The 13,400-nt window shown below is 41.9% G+C and overlaps 1 protein-coding gene across 1 annotated transcript in view; it reads right to left on the reverse strand.

Annotated features, from left to right (window-relative positions):
• NCOA6 (nuclear receptor coactivator 6) overlaps positions 1-13,400 on the reverse strand; it is an 85,661-nt gene that overhangs the window by 19,951 nt on the left and 52,310 nt on the right. The window contains exons 10-13 of the mRNA XM_008571244.1: positions 7,697-10,627; positions 7,477-7,530; positions 4,546-4,614; positions 1,404-1,440 (exon numbers count right to left, since the gene is read on the reverse strand). Coding sequence (XP_008569466.1) covers positions 1,404-1,440; positions 4,546-4,614; positions 7,477-7,530; positions 7,697-10,627 — 3,091 coding nt within the window. The remainder of the gene's footprint in view (positions 1-1,403; positions 1,441-4,545; positions 4,615-7,476; positions 7,531-7,696; positions 10,628-13,400) is intronic.

Here is a 13,400-nt window from a genome sequence, read left to right on the forward strand (position 1 = left end):
TTGGACCACCGTGTTCACTACCCTAGCTTTATATCTAACAGCTGCCCCACACCCAAAAGGCTAAGGCAAGCAAAGAGTCAGGGAGAGGTGAGGCTGGAGCAGGAGTGGAATTACAAGTCAGGGAGATTTACACCTCTTCTTAGAGGTGGTAAGGATGGCTTTCTGGCTGGGAGCCCAGAAAATGGCCAAAGCCTCTGAGGAAGGAAGATTCCTAATGGAGGTGCTTCTTTCTCCTGGTAAAACAAAAGCCACAGCAATACTGTCTTGGTACTTATATGGTCAATGCTCAAGCAGCTCTGGAAACAAATACCCACAGTATTGGTCTGATCAGCTTCTTTCTCTAACCATATGGTTGGAGTATGCTTGTGAAATGCAGAAGAATCCAAATATTAGTTTAATCCAAATAAAACCAGACAGGCAGAGTGGTACAGCAGGAAAAGCAATTAATTTGGAGTCAGATGAACAGGGGTCAAATCTTAGCTATGCATTTATTAGCCATGATATTTAACTCTCTCTATCCTTTAGACTCTTCAACTATAAATTCCCATCTTGTCTGCTTCAATACATAGGTTAAATGTGAGGGCTCTGGAGTCAGAAGGTCTGGATTTGAATCTCAGCTTCACCATTTACTCTGTAATCTTGGGCAATTTAGTTAACCTCTCTGAGCCTTAAGATTCCTCATCTAAAGAAAGAATTTACTTTCCTAATAGACACGTCAAAATTAAATGAGATAATACATCTAGGGAGCTTGTAGCTCAGTGCATGGCATGGAATAGCATTCAAATATATGTTGGCTATTACTACCTCCTTACAGGGCTGATATGAAGATTAAATGAGAAAATTATTGTGAAGGTGTTTTACAAACCAAGTTGCTGTACAAATATAAGAAATTCTTTAAAATGTTATTTAGTGCATTCCTGTGGTTGAAGCCACAGCTGTTATTTCATTTTGTTAGGTTATGTGGGGCAGGAGAGTATAACAGAAAAAAGCATGGGTTTTGGGGTCAGACCCTGTCTGACTCTCTCTTTCTGCTTGAGGATCAAACAGCTATACTTTAGAAGGTAATTGCAAGGACTATTATTAAGGACAATGATAACAAGAGCTCCCATATATTGAACATTTACTAGTTATTTACTGTGTTGAGTGCTGAACATGTTATCTCATTCAGTTTTTGAAATAATCATAAAAGGTAGAAACTTAGCCACCAGATTTTATTAAGAGAAATGTTACCTCTGAGGTGTTAGGACTCATGACAGCTCTCTACGTTTAGTAGTAAAAACAGACTGATGTAATAGTGAAGGAAAAGGACAAGGTGAGGAGAGTTTTAAAGACTGAGAAAACTGAAATCCTTCAAAGAGGCTTATGCTGTATTCATGATGAGTCTGCAGAAATGATCATCTTACCTTTGTCCAGAGACTATGGCAGCATTTGCCTCGAGTTCTGTAAAAAATACGAATGACAAAGTGAGATATGGAAGCTCCTGGTGTATATGTCTACAGGGAGAAACTAGGTGTCTACAAGAATTCTAAATGCCCTATTTAGTCTAAAGTGTCTCTCTGCCCAGTAAGATTCTCACCCTACATGGTATGGAGACAAAGTTGGCACATACACAACAAGGTCTGTCTGGGACCAAGGTACTTACACAGTCTATTTTTATTTCTACTCCACACTGTGAAATAATCCTGTTTGGATCAATAGAACTAAATTCACACTGCCTGGTTTATATTTCACCCAGTTACAAATAGGTTAGAATAATAAGCCTCTTCCTGTCCCATAGAAGAGATTGTTTTCATTCTTAAAATATCTTCACCCTCTTGGTACTTTTTAAAAAAGCAATCTCCAAATATGTCTTGAACATCTATCAAGGATACATTTTCTTCCAAAAAACTTCCTCACTGAGTTTTAGAGGGCAGAGTGCTTTGCTTTGAGAAATCCCTTACAGACTCCTATGCTCCTGTCTTCCTCAACCTCCCAGCAATGCCGTCCAAGAAGGGAATATCTCAGTAATTTGTCTAGCAGAGTTTTGCATCAATGAGCACCCTCTGGGTTACCAGGTACTTTCTTTTCAGCACCAGCAGAAAAAATATCATTGTTTTCTATTATATGATTTTAGGTAGTTCCATCTTTTCTGAAAGCCCTTCCCTGATGTACCAGATAGCAGTGATCTGCCTCTGGCCCCCCACAGCCCTGCATCTGTTCTCCCATTTAGGGAATTCAGCACCTCACACTCAGTGTGCATGTATAACCTGCCCTACCGATACATGATACCTACATGGTAACCTCTTTCAAGGCAGTGAAGTCAGAGTGCCTGGGTTAAAATTTTGAACTCACTGCTTAATTAGCCATGTTTCCTTGAGCAAATTACTTGACTATTCTGTGCGCAATGCCTCATCTGAAAAATGGGGATCCACTTTACCCACTTCAAAGTTAAGATTAAATGAAATAACACATATAAAAATTTTATTACAGGGCTGAGCCTGTGGCGCACTCGGGAGAGTGCGGCGCTGGGAGCGCAGCAGAGCTCCCGCCACGGGTTCGGATCCTATATAGGGATGACCAGTGCGCTCACAGCGCTCACTGGCTGAGCACGGTGTGGCCGGTCTCAAAAAAGGACAAAAAAAAAAAAAATTTTTATTACAGCACTTGGCACTTAGTATAACTCAATATTAGCTATTATTATTATTGCTATGATGATTGTGTTGATAACAACCTTCCGTGTGAAGAGGCTGGACTACTCTGCCTTCAATGCAAGACACTGGCAGAAGGGAATCCTTGCTTCTCATTTGCTGTTTATCTCCTTGTATCTAACCAACAAAATCTGGAAACTCCTCTATAAGAAATAGATACCAAATCACTGAGTCTCTGCTGCCTTGCTGGCTCAAACTCAGGTAACATGTGCTCAAAGATGAAAATGGCTGAAGTTAAAAGAGGTGTTAACCTTGATTAGTTTTCTCTTTTGAAATAAGACAAACTTTGATACTTTTGAGAATTTTAACACAACAACTGCTAATTCATATAAATGGAGATCAAAGGGGTTTGGTGAAGGAAATCAGTGGTTCTGGGGGTATTTTAAGGAAATTCATTTAAGCCAGACTTTTAAAAGGAATAGGATTCTTCAGCTAATTACTCTGAGAAGAAGGAAAAATGATATGGAAAGACCTGGAGTAAAGAGTTGAGGCAGGAAATAGAATTCCCTTCCCATTTCTAGTTGGTTCTTTTCTCACCAAAAATGAGTTTTACTGTATGACCCCTTCTCTGAATAACTTGTTCCATGTGTACCTTTCCCAAACGACCAGCAAAATGTCAGGTATCATGTACACAGTTAGCAGAAAAGAATCCAGGTAGCTGAAATGTTTTTTGCTAATGCATTCTTTTCAGAGGCCTGATTTTATCCAAAGAGTGTGCAGTAGAAAGTCCTATCCATTACACAGGACATAGCACCCTGAAGCAGGTTTTAAAATAATCACAAGGGCCAGCCCGCAGCTCACTTGGGAGAGTGTGGTGCTGATGGCACCAAGGCCGCAGGTTCAGATCCCTGTGTAGGGATGGCCGGTCAGCTCATTTGGGAGAGTGTGGTGCTGACAACACCAGGTCAAGGGTTAAGATCCCCTTACCGGTCATCTTTTAAAAAACGAAATGAAATAAAATAATCACAAGTTATACCTTACTTTTACTGGCTTAGATTGACAAAATTAAACATGGTTGTGTTGTTTTTTTCTTACTAATTTTGTCAAGCGTGTGAATTGTACCTTCAATGAGATTCTAACCTCTTTGTGGGAACTAGTCACACTTTTTTTTTTTTTTTACCCCTCCATCACCTACAGTGACAAAGAGCCAGGCAAGACTAAATTGTAACATGTCTATGATATTTACCTGTCTTGGCAGTCTAATCTATGAAGGTAGAAACAGTGCTGCTACTGCCATCAACATCATCATGCAGTTAGAGCTGACCCAGCATCCCACAGCAGTTATTTGTCAGATTACCATAGATTCCTCCTTCCAGAAACACCATCCCTAGTACTATTTACAATAAGTTGGTCATGGGGAGAAACTTAATGCCATCCAGAGATGACTGAAATGACTGCCTTCCTAGAGGAATGGCTACCTCACTGTAGCAGAGGTTCTCTGAATAAGCTTCCACTCCTGTCATGATAATGCAGTTACTATCTTAGTGTATTAATGCTTGTCACCCCAATTAGTCATATGCCATCTAGACAGCTGAGAGCTATGGGTGTCAGGGTCATGGAACAGGGCAAATTCTGCAATGGAAACCACCCATGGCTGGATGGCAGACAATGGGCACTGAGATACTCTTCTTGGGTTCCCTGGCTGATGCTACAAATGTGTGAGAGAGCAAGCGGGTCAGGGGAAAAATAACCTCAAATAGTATTATACAAGCTCTGCCACTCAAATGAAGTCTGCTTTGAAGCAAATAAGATAGTTCCAGCCCCTTCCTCGCATGAGAACATGTGACATTGAAGACAGCAATCATTCCTTCCCATGTAATCCATCCCATTCTGAGAAGTTTAACAAAATGCTCCTTACCTGGTCTGGCAACAGACCCCTGCAGCGCTGTGGCTGGAGTTTCCTTTGGGACTAAATTCTGTGAAGTGGCTAAGGGGAAGAAAAACATAAGCCCTTTACTTTCTTGTCTAAAACAGAAAGAATAACTGAATCAAGGGCTAAGTAATGGCTGAAACACACATAGTCTTAGAGGGCAGTATTTGAAGTTGGCTTTGAAATTACATTTTAAAACTCACTTAATTTTTTATGTTTTTCTTTTTTGTGTTTATAAAGATGAGGGAAGGAGATGACTATGAGAACAATAGCACCTATACTTTTTGCTTCTTGTGGTCAAGTTCTGACCACTACTCTAAAAAACTCAAAAGCATAACTTAGTTGGCAATCCAAACCCTTTTTAGAGGGACAATTATACCATTCACCTCAGTATTTTAAAAAACCTATTTCACCTGTTTAAAGACAACACTCCTTGAGAGCTGAAATGATCATATAATTTTATACTTTTCTACAGTACCTAGGAAGAATGGTGGGCATAAAGCAGCAGGTATTCAATTCATACTTAACGAATAAATCAATTTGACATGTTACTTACTTATCTAACAAATAATCACAAAGAACTTACTAGGGGCAAGGCACCGTGCCAGGTACCCTTTGAGACCAAATTGCATCCTTCTTGTACACCAGTAACTCAGTCTAGTATTAAAGATAAGATATACACATGTGGTATACTGAAGTGCACTGTGATGTCATATGAAGTAGACACATAAAGTATAAAGTGCTACGGGAGTCCAAAGCAAGGGAGATCGTTTCTAGGTTGAGAAATCTGAAGGTACATTAAAGGGAGAAACATAAGAATGAGGCTTTGAAGGAGAGAGAATTTAGGCCCTTAAGGAATGGAATAGAATACACAATGTACTCTAGAGCGGAATCTTCCTGGATTATACAGTAAAGATTAAAGGCACCGATATGCCACAGTCACTAAAGGGTATGTCCTCCAATCTTGACACTTCAGTCTAAAATACTAGATAAACTCTGCAAAAATAAGTTTTACCCTCTTGTGGAAACTGATTTGTAAATTTCTCTCCCTACTTAGTGAAGCAGTCAATAATACATTTGTATTTAAGAATTTATTTTGGACACTTATCTGATAAAGCTTAAAATTGTACCTTAACTTCTATTTTTAACTTCATTATTGGTTTCACACATTTTCAAGGTAAAAGCACAGAAGCCCCTTGAAAAAGAATAGAAACAATCACTTTAAGCAAATTGGGTGGCCTTAACTAAAATTGAGAACTTTGTCCAACTGCTGGTTCATCTCCCAAGGCTCACATATTTCTCTATTATTAATATACATGATCCAGATAAAAAATATTTTCTAATCAATTCATCATTATTCTCTTGGTACCAGAGGGGAAAAAAATTCTCTGAAAGGAAGTATTTAATAGTAGAGAATATATTTAAGTCACACCAGGTTTCTTTTTATTGTTAGGTTTCACCTACATCAGTAGAAACAAAGAGGCCCCAGTCCTATGAAATCTCTATCTCCTGTACGGGCAGTGAACTCTTTGAAGGCCTTTATCCCTCCCTGTATCTCTAACACTGAGGTGAAGAGGCAGGGAGGAGAAGGGAAATTAACCTTTCCAGAGCTTTGTGTGAGGCGGTGTGCTAGCCACTTTATGTTAAGTGCTCTCATTGATCCTTGCACAAATTTTGGGAAGAATTACAATCTACATTTTATAGGTGAAGTACATGGCTTAAGAGAGGTTAAAGAACTTATTCAACTCAATTGGTAACCACTGGAGCTAAAATTTAAACTCTGATCTTACCCTGAAGCTTGTGTTCTTTCTGCCCCTCCTTCTGGGTGCTTACCACTCAGTGATAGGAACTAGAAGTATTTTAGCTGCATAAGCAAAATATGTACTATTTGCTGGTCTAGGATATTGCAAAGGGCCTTCCCAGCTCTGGCAGTGTGTACTATTCCACTCTGGGGAAATAGAGCTTTTGCATCAATTAAGCCTCACAGGAGGACCATGTGGAGGAGGAAGGCAGGGAAGGGAGGGATGGGAGGTATAAGGACATCTATGCTAATGAAGGAAGCATAACAGTACATAGGAAATAACCTTAACAGTACATAGGAAATAACCTAAACAGTACATAGAAAATAACCTGAACTAGATACACATGAATGAAATGGACCAATTTACAAAGAAACTACATCAAAAAAACTGTTAATAACATTTTTAAAAAAACATTTATTGAACAATTACTATATCCTAGGCCCTGTGCTAAGCATGTTATATGCACTACCTCATTGAATTCTTACAACTATTGTCCCCATATTACAAAGGAGGAAACTGAAGTTTGGAGTGGTCAAGTAACTGGTTGAAGTCCGTACAACTGGTAAATGCTGGTCTTGTGATACTAACCCAAGTCTATCTAACTCTTAACCATTTTTTTCTTCCCATGTCTATTATCCTGAAACCTGATTTTCTGGAAAGCTCTCCTAAAGTAGCCCAGACAGAAAGGGTAAGGTGAACCTGCAGAAGCTGCTGTTCACACTTAAGGGATGGTATCAAACTAGAGGGTCACAGTATAGACCTGGAACAAATACTGAACTTCTCTGAGCTTCAATCTTCTTGCTCATAGGATGGGGTTAAGACTATCTGACATGGCTGATATGAAGATGATGTGAGATAATGTAAGTAAAAATGCTTCCTTGCAAACTGAAAAACTTATAAAAATGAAAGCTGTATTATTTCATGAGCTGAGAACCATGTTATTAAATGTAAACTTAACATTAGATTTAAATGTACTTTCAATAAATAAAACTATCACTAACTATTGCCACTTAGCCCATTCTTCTTCCTTCAAATAGAAAAAAAGTCATGCTTTTTCTTGTGGAATAGGTCACCAAAAAACTCTGACATGAGATGATGCCAAGTCCCAAGTACATACCTATGCTGGGTAGAAGCTCTGGATGGGATCCCACCTTCTCCTCCACTAGGCCACCTGCAAGTTTGTCCAGAGACTATGGCAGCATTTGCCTCGAGTTCTGGTCTGGCAACAGACCCCTGCAGCGCTGTGGCTGGAGTTTCCTTTGGGACTAAATTCTGTGAAGTGGCTATGCTGGGTAGAAGCTCTGGATGGGATCCCACCTTCTCCTCCACTAGGCCACCTGCAAGTGGCTCTGATGCTATGCCACCATGATTGCTTTTTGTGGTCGGCGCCGCAGAGATGAGCTCAGAAGGTACCAGAGTGGTTACTATCGAGCGTACACTGGTGGGGAGAGCACCGCCAGGTAAGCTAGGTCCTGCTGAGGTGGAGCCTGGGCCCACAGGGCTAGAGGTCATTTTTAGTACAGTGGGTGCTGGGGGCGTTGGGGTTTTATTGTCCAGCTCTGTGGATAACTGCTCTGTTCCCATGAGCCCTGGGGCTGTAGCATCTAGCCCTTGGCCTTCGGTCTCTCCATCTGCACCATATTGCTCTTCCCCTTTCTCGAGAGAGCCTGTAACTTTCTTACACGCCTTGGTCAGCAAAATCTGGCCAATTTTGTCCACTTTTCCTTTTCCCTTACTAGATGAGACTGGGCTTCGCCGGTTGACAGAGGAACCTGGACTATTGGTCAAAAGGGGAGAAACCATTGCGGATGACTGTGAAGAGGGCAGAGTGCTCTGATCTGCTGAGGTGCTCACTTGAGAACTAGCCTCATCTGGATTCAATTCTTTAACTTGCTGGACAGGGGGTTGAGGGGGGACAACTGAAGAAGAAGTACAAGGGGGAGAAGGAAGCTGAACAGGGGTGGCTCGTGAGTTGAGGACCAAAGGTCGACTTGTCTGTATGTTTGGAGCAGGACTGCTGGAGGGGGCATTAGGTGGTACAGAAGCAGAAGAAAATTTTATGTTCTGAGGTATGTGTAAAGGGCCGACGACTGCAACTGAGGGAGGCATCAGGCCAGAACTGGTTGTCAGTGGGGCTGCAGGAATTGTGTTTGGCTGTGACCCTTTCATAACCTGAATTATTGAGGATGAGTTGATAAAGACAGGTGTAATGAACTGAGGCCGGGCATTAGTCTGAGCAGCTGACTGTCCCTCAGAAACCATAACCTTGCTACCCACATTGGGCATTGTGACGACTGTTGACATCAGTGCAGACTGTAAGTGAGTTGGCAGAGCTGCTGATGTGTTAGCTGAAGTTGTGATGGGATTGGAAGTGACAAATACAGTTATTTGATTTGGGGGCAAGGGAGTAGAAATGGAGGAAGAGCTGACAGGTCTTGACATTACTGGAGGGATGCTTGGTGCAACATTAGAACTGACCTCACTCAATTCTGGATGCACAAGAGTTGAACACGGCTCATTACTGTGAGGTAAGCTTACGGAATTAGAGGGTTCTTTAGAAGAAGACGGATCCTGTAGTGTGGGAATGACAGATGCTTTTTTGAGGTCCTCCCCAGGAACAACTGGAGGTGTTACTTCCCGATCTGTAAGCCCAGGGGGTTTAATAGTCACATTAGGAGCTCCAGAGTTGTCAAGAAGTTGACTTAAGGATGTTGGTGCTTCCCTCATAGCAGGAGACACCAAATTTTTGTTCTCTTCAACACTGGGAAGTTTGTTAGGATCCGAAGGTTGCCTGTCCTTTTTGGGTTGATCTTCAGGGACAACCATTTTAACTTCTTGGGCAGGGATTGCTTTTAGTTCAGTGTTTACCTGCTCCTTCCTACCCTGGGAATTCTGGCAATCGCTGTCCTGAAGCACATTCAAGCTCTCCTTGTTATCCTCGAGAACACCCCCCACTGCAGCCACAGGCACGGTGGGATGCTGAGGATTCAGCCCACTGTTGTTATTAAAGCTCCCAGGTACAGGGGTATTGGCCAGAGGAGTGGGACTGACCAATACATTTCTTGGCAACTCCATGTTCTGCAACAGGGCTGGATTTGTTTGAGAGGACAGAGTAAGTTTAGGGGCTTTAGAATTTTGCCTCCCAGGACTTGGGGTGGTTTTCCTACTGGACCCAGGACTAGACCTGCGACTGTTGCTTGGACTTGCCCGTTTTGTTGCTCCAGAATTAGACTGCTTTCCAGGATTCACAACCACAGAATCTAATTTGTGAGTTTGTGGGGCAGCAAAACTGGAAGCATTATTCACGGTAAGATTTGAAGGTGCTTGCCCAATGGCTTTTAAAGTTGTTGGATTGAGGCCCTGTTGATCAAAGCCCCTGTTTAAATTTGGCCTAGGAGGTAAAGGAATATTAATCTGTGGAGGGAAGAGTCCTGCTATGGAGGCATTGAGTCTTTCTGGTGACAGGCTGATTTCTGAAGGTTCTGTGCTGGGAGGGCGGTTGTTGGGTGTCTGAGGATAATAGGGTCTGGGACTGGCTCTGTTTGGGGTTTTAGGCCTAGATGTCTGGGTTGGGGCAGCCACATTTGGAAAGTGGTGGCCATGAGAGCCGGGCAGGGAATTTACAGGGGGTTGCTGGGGAGTTGCACCTTGAGTTGCCGAAAGGGGCGATGGTTTTGGCCCTGCCATCATTAACTGATTTTGGGAAACTACTAAATGTGAAGGCATGTTATTTGGGCCTCCTGAGACAGATGGTACTTCACTGCCACTTGCTTCAGGGAGTGAGGATATCTCTCCCAGTGGAGAGCTAGAAGGATTTTGTGGGTTCTCCTGGTATACCATTTTCCTTGAATTGCTTCCCAAAGGAGTATTCACAGGCATTGGCATTCTTTGTTTATCAGGTGATGGTGGCACGGAGGCAGGTCCTTGCAAACTGACCATGACAGGCACACTGCCACTCTGTTGCATGGGCATTCTCTGGGAGTCTGGGTTCAGGGGGCCCCTCGGGGGATGGACATTTTGGGAGACGGGAAGCCTAACTGATTTGGGATCCTGCTGCATCATGAGCATCATCATCATTTGTTGCTGCTGCTGCTGCTGTTGCTGCTGCTGAGATTGTGGCTGACTGGGAGCTGGTGGCTGCTGCTGCTGCTGAGGCAACTGTGGCTGTGGCTGCTGCTGTGGTGGCTGTGTTGGGGGTGCCACATGCTGCATGAGTTGAGGAGGCATCTGCTGAAGTGGCCTCTGTTCAACTGGTTGAGAAGGATAACCTAAAACAAGCCCCCAAAATCAGGGAAGTTAGATTTTCAGCAAGAAAGCTTTGCTACCTCTAGAGTATAGCCAAGCAATACTCATCTAGGTGGCACAGATTGCACAAACAGCTCAGGCATGCCCTCTTCAGGAGCAGGGGGTAGCCCCTCATTATTTGACACAAGCAAAGGAGCGCACACTGCTTAAGGCAGCAAAAAGCAAAGCATCAAGAACCTGGAGCTCTTCAGTGTGGATCTAAATGAGGCATTACTGTACTAAGACTCTGATAGATACTCTGTGCTATGAACTGAAAATGGCTGAGTCTATACCAGCCAAACATTCAGATGAAATGAGAAAAACACCACCAACAGCAAGTAGCTGGCCACCCAGTAGTGGGGTCTCATGTAGAAAAATATTTCACTGTACTTGTGAATGAAGTAAAGCATTTATTTTTATTTTTTATAAAAGATGACCGGTAAGGGGATCTTAACCCTTGACTTGGTGTTGTCAGCACCACGCTCACCCAGTGAGCTAACTGGCCATCCCTATATAGGGATCCGAACCGGTGGCCTTGGTGTTATCAGCACCACACTCTCCCCAGTGAGCCACGGGCTGGCCGTGTAAAGCATTTATAATTCACTTTTTCTGTTAGTACAGGATTTTTTTAAGACTTGGTTTTGTTGAAAACGCCAGCATTGAAGATAGCCTTTTTATTCTTTCAACAGACGTAAAATACAAAACTCTAGGATCCAGTTCCTTAAGGAAGAGGAATTTAAAATTACTCCAATCCATTGGTTCCATACAGTATGCTGTATTCTTCAGGCTCATCTTTTAGGGGAAATGGACTGAATTAAACTGCCCCTGAGATGTAAATCAGTGTGATCAACAGTAGGAGTTAACAGAAGCTGATATACACATTGAAAATTAAATCACAGCACTGAAGTTTTATGGATATTAATTTCCATTTACTTTCTTACATGCAAATCTCTATTTGGAGAAATATTTTGTATGAATCCACAATTACAGAGTAAGTAAGCCAGAAGCACAGCCCTCAGGAGTAAAAAATAATTTGGGGAAAAGAACTCTGAGAGACAATGCCTTCCAGATTTGAAGAAGGCACATCTCAAATGATTCTTTCTTTTGTGAAAATTTTATTTGGCATTTTAGAACCCAAACTTTACATAATCAGCAGAAAGGATGGAAAGATCATCAAATTAAACCAAGAATAAAGGTGGTTCAGTGGGAAAAAGTAGGCATAAAGCTGGGATACAATTTCACAAACTAGATTTATTCCTTTGTTGCATGAAAAATACATCAGGAAGATTTTGAGACGGGAAGGAATAAGGATGGCTGGCTCTCACAGTTGGAAGAAACGCTGGCTCAAGATTTTCACAGAACAGCTACCAAATGCTGTGGGTCAGACTCTGTGCTCAATAGCTAATTAATGTCGTTTGGTCAAAGATTTCCATGGTAGTACCAATGAGTACAATGAGCAGAATCCGTTTTTCAAGATTTTAAAATCTTTTTTTGTTTTAGGCCCAAGTAACTTCTTGACATTCATAAAGCCAATAACGTACAGCACTTCTACAGGTTTAATGGTCCTTTCAGCTACACAGTCAAACACAGGAGGTTTTTATTTTTCACATTTAGTCTGGGGTTCCCACATTGAGAATACTGCAATTTCTGTAAAAGCCCATTTATGTCAGGGTTATGATATGGGTGCCTTTTATCTTTAAAAATCAGCCTACCAGACAGCACAGTAAAAACCAAAGAGGGCAACAAATACAATACAGCAGCCTCTTGAAAGTAACAGTTAAGGGCACGGCTACTCTAAAGGGTCCAGAAGCTGGAGGTAGCAGTCCAAATGGCACTAGTGATAAGAAGACAGATTGGGGTTGACGTGACAGAATGGTGGAGAAGGAAAGCCAAGGTATACACAGTGCCCATAACACAATCGAAAACCAGATTTATTAGTCAAGGGATGCAAACTCATATGCCCTTAGTGGCCAGGCAGGTAGTAAAGAAGAGAAGTGGGCTAGTATAAGACAGCAGGAGTCCTGTGGACAGTACCAAACTGCGAAGCAGATGCCCTTTCCAAATGCATTTAAATTCACATTTTTGTTTTAGACACTGCATGGCAATTCAAACCTAAATTCAATTCAAAGGCTAAATTCAGCCTGCACCCCTGGTTTGCACAAAAGAGGCAATAAATGTGTGAGGACCCCTGGGATTCATACAAGAAGAGTTCAGAAGTGTCTGAGGGGAGAAGGTATCTTCCTGCTCCTAATGCCTTCTGGACATATTTACCAAAGACTGGTAACCTCCTAGCTTCAACTGTGCTGTTGCAACACGCTAATGTGAAATGTGGTATGCACAAACAATTTGTAATAACACAGAATATTGACATCATGTTGGATTTAAACTTTGTTGGGGGGGGGGATTCATTTTTAAAATACATTAATTAAGGGTAGATTAAAGTTTATCCCTAAAATAATGTCACTCTCATTTATATGCCAGAAAGGAGGTGGGATAGCTAGTAAGGAAGAAACAAAATATAACCTTTTGTCTACACAGGGGAGAATGACCTAAGTGTGACAGGCTTCTGCATTTTCAACAGCGTCACAGGGGAATAAGGTTACAAGTCACTGCTCAGGCCAAGAGTAACCAAGTATAGAGATTTTGTAGCAGCTGGCCTTGGTTCCTTAATACCTGGGTTGGGATAAATGAATTTCAGGAGCTTTTTCTTTTTCAACATTAAAAGGATAATATTATATAATCAGAGAGTGGTACAAC

This window comes from Galeopterus variegatus, unplaced genomic scaffold (assembly GCF_000696425.1).
Source record: "Galeopterus variegatus unplaced genomic scaffold, G_variegatus-3.0.2 Scaffold670, whole genome shotgun sequence".
NCBI classification, from domain to species: domain Eukaryota; kingdom Metazoa; phylum Chordata; class Mammalia; order Dermoptera; family Cynocephalidae; genus Galeopterus; species Galeopterus variegatus.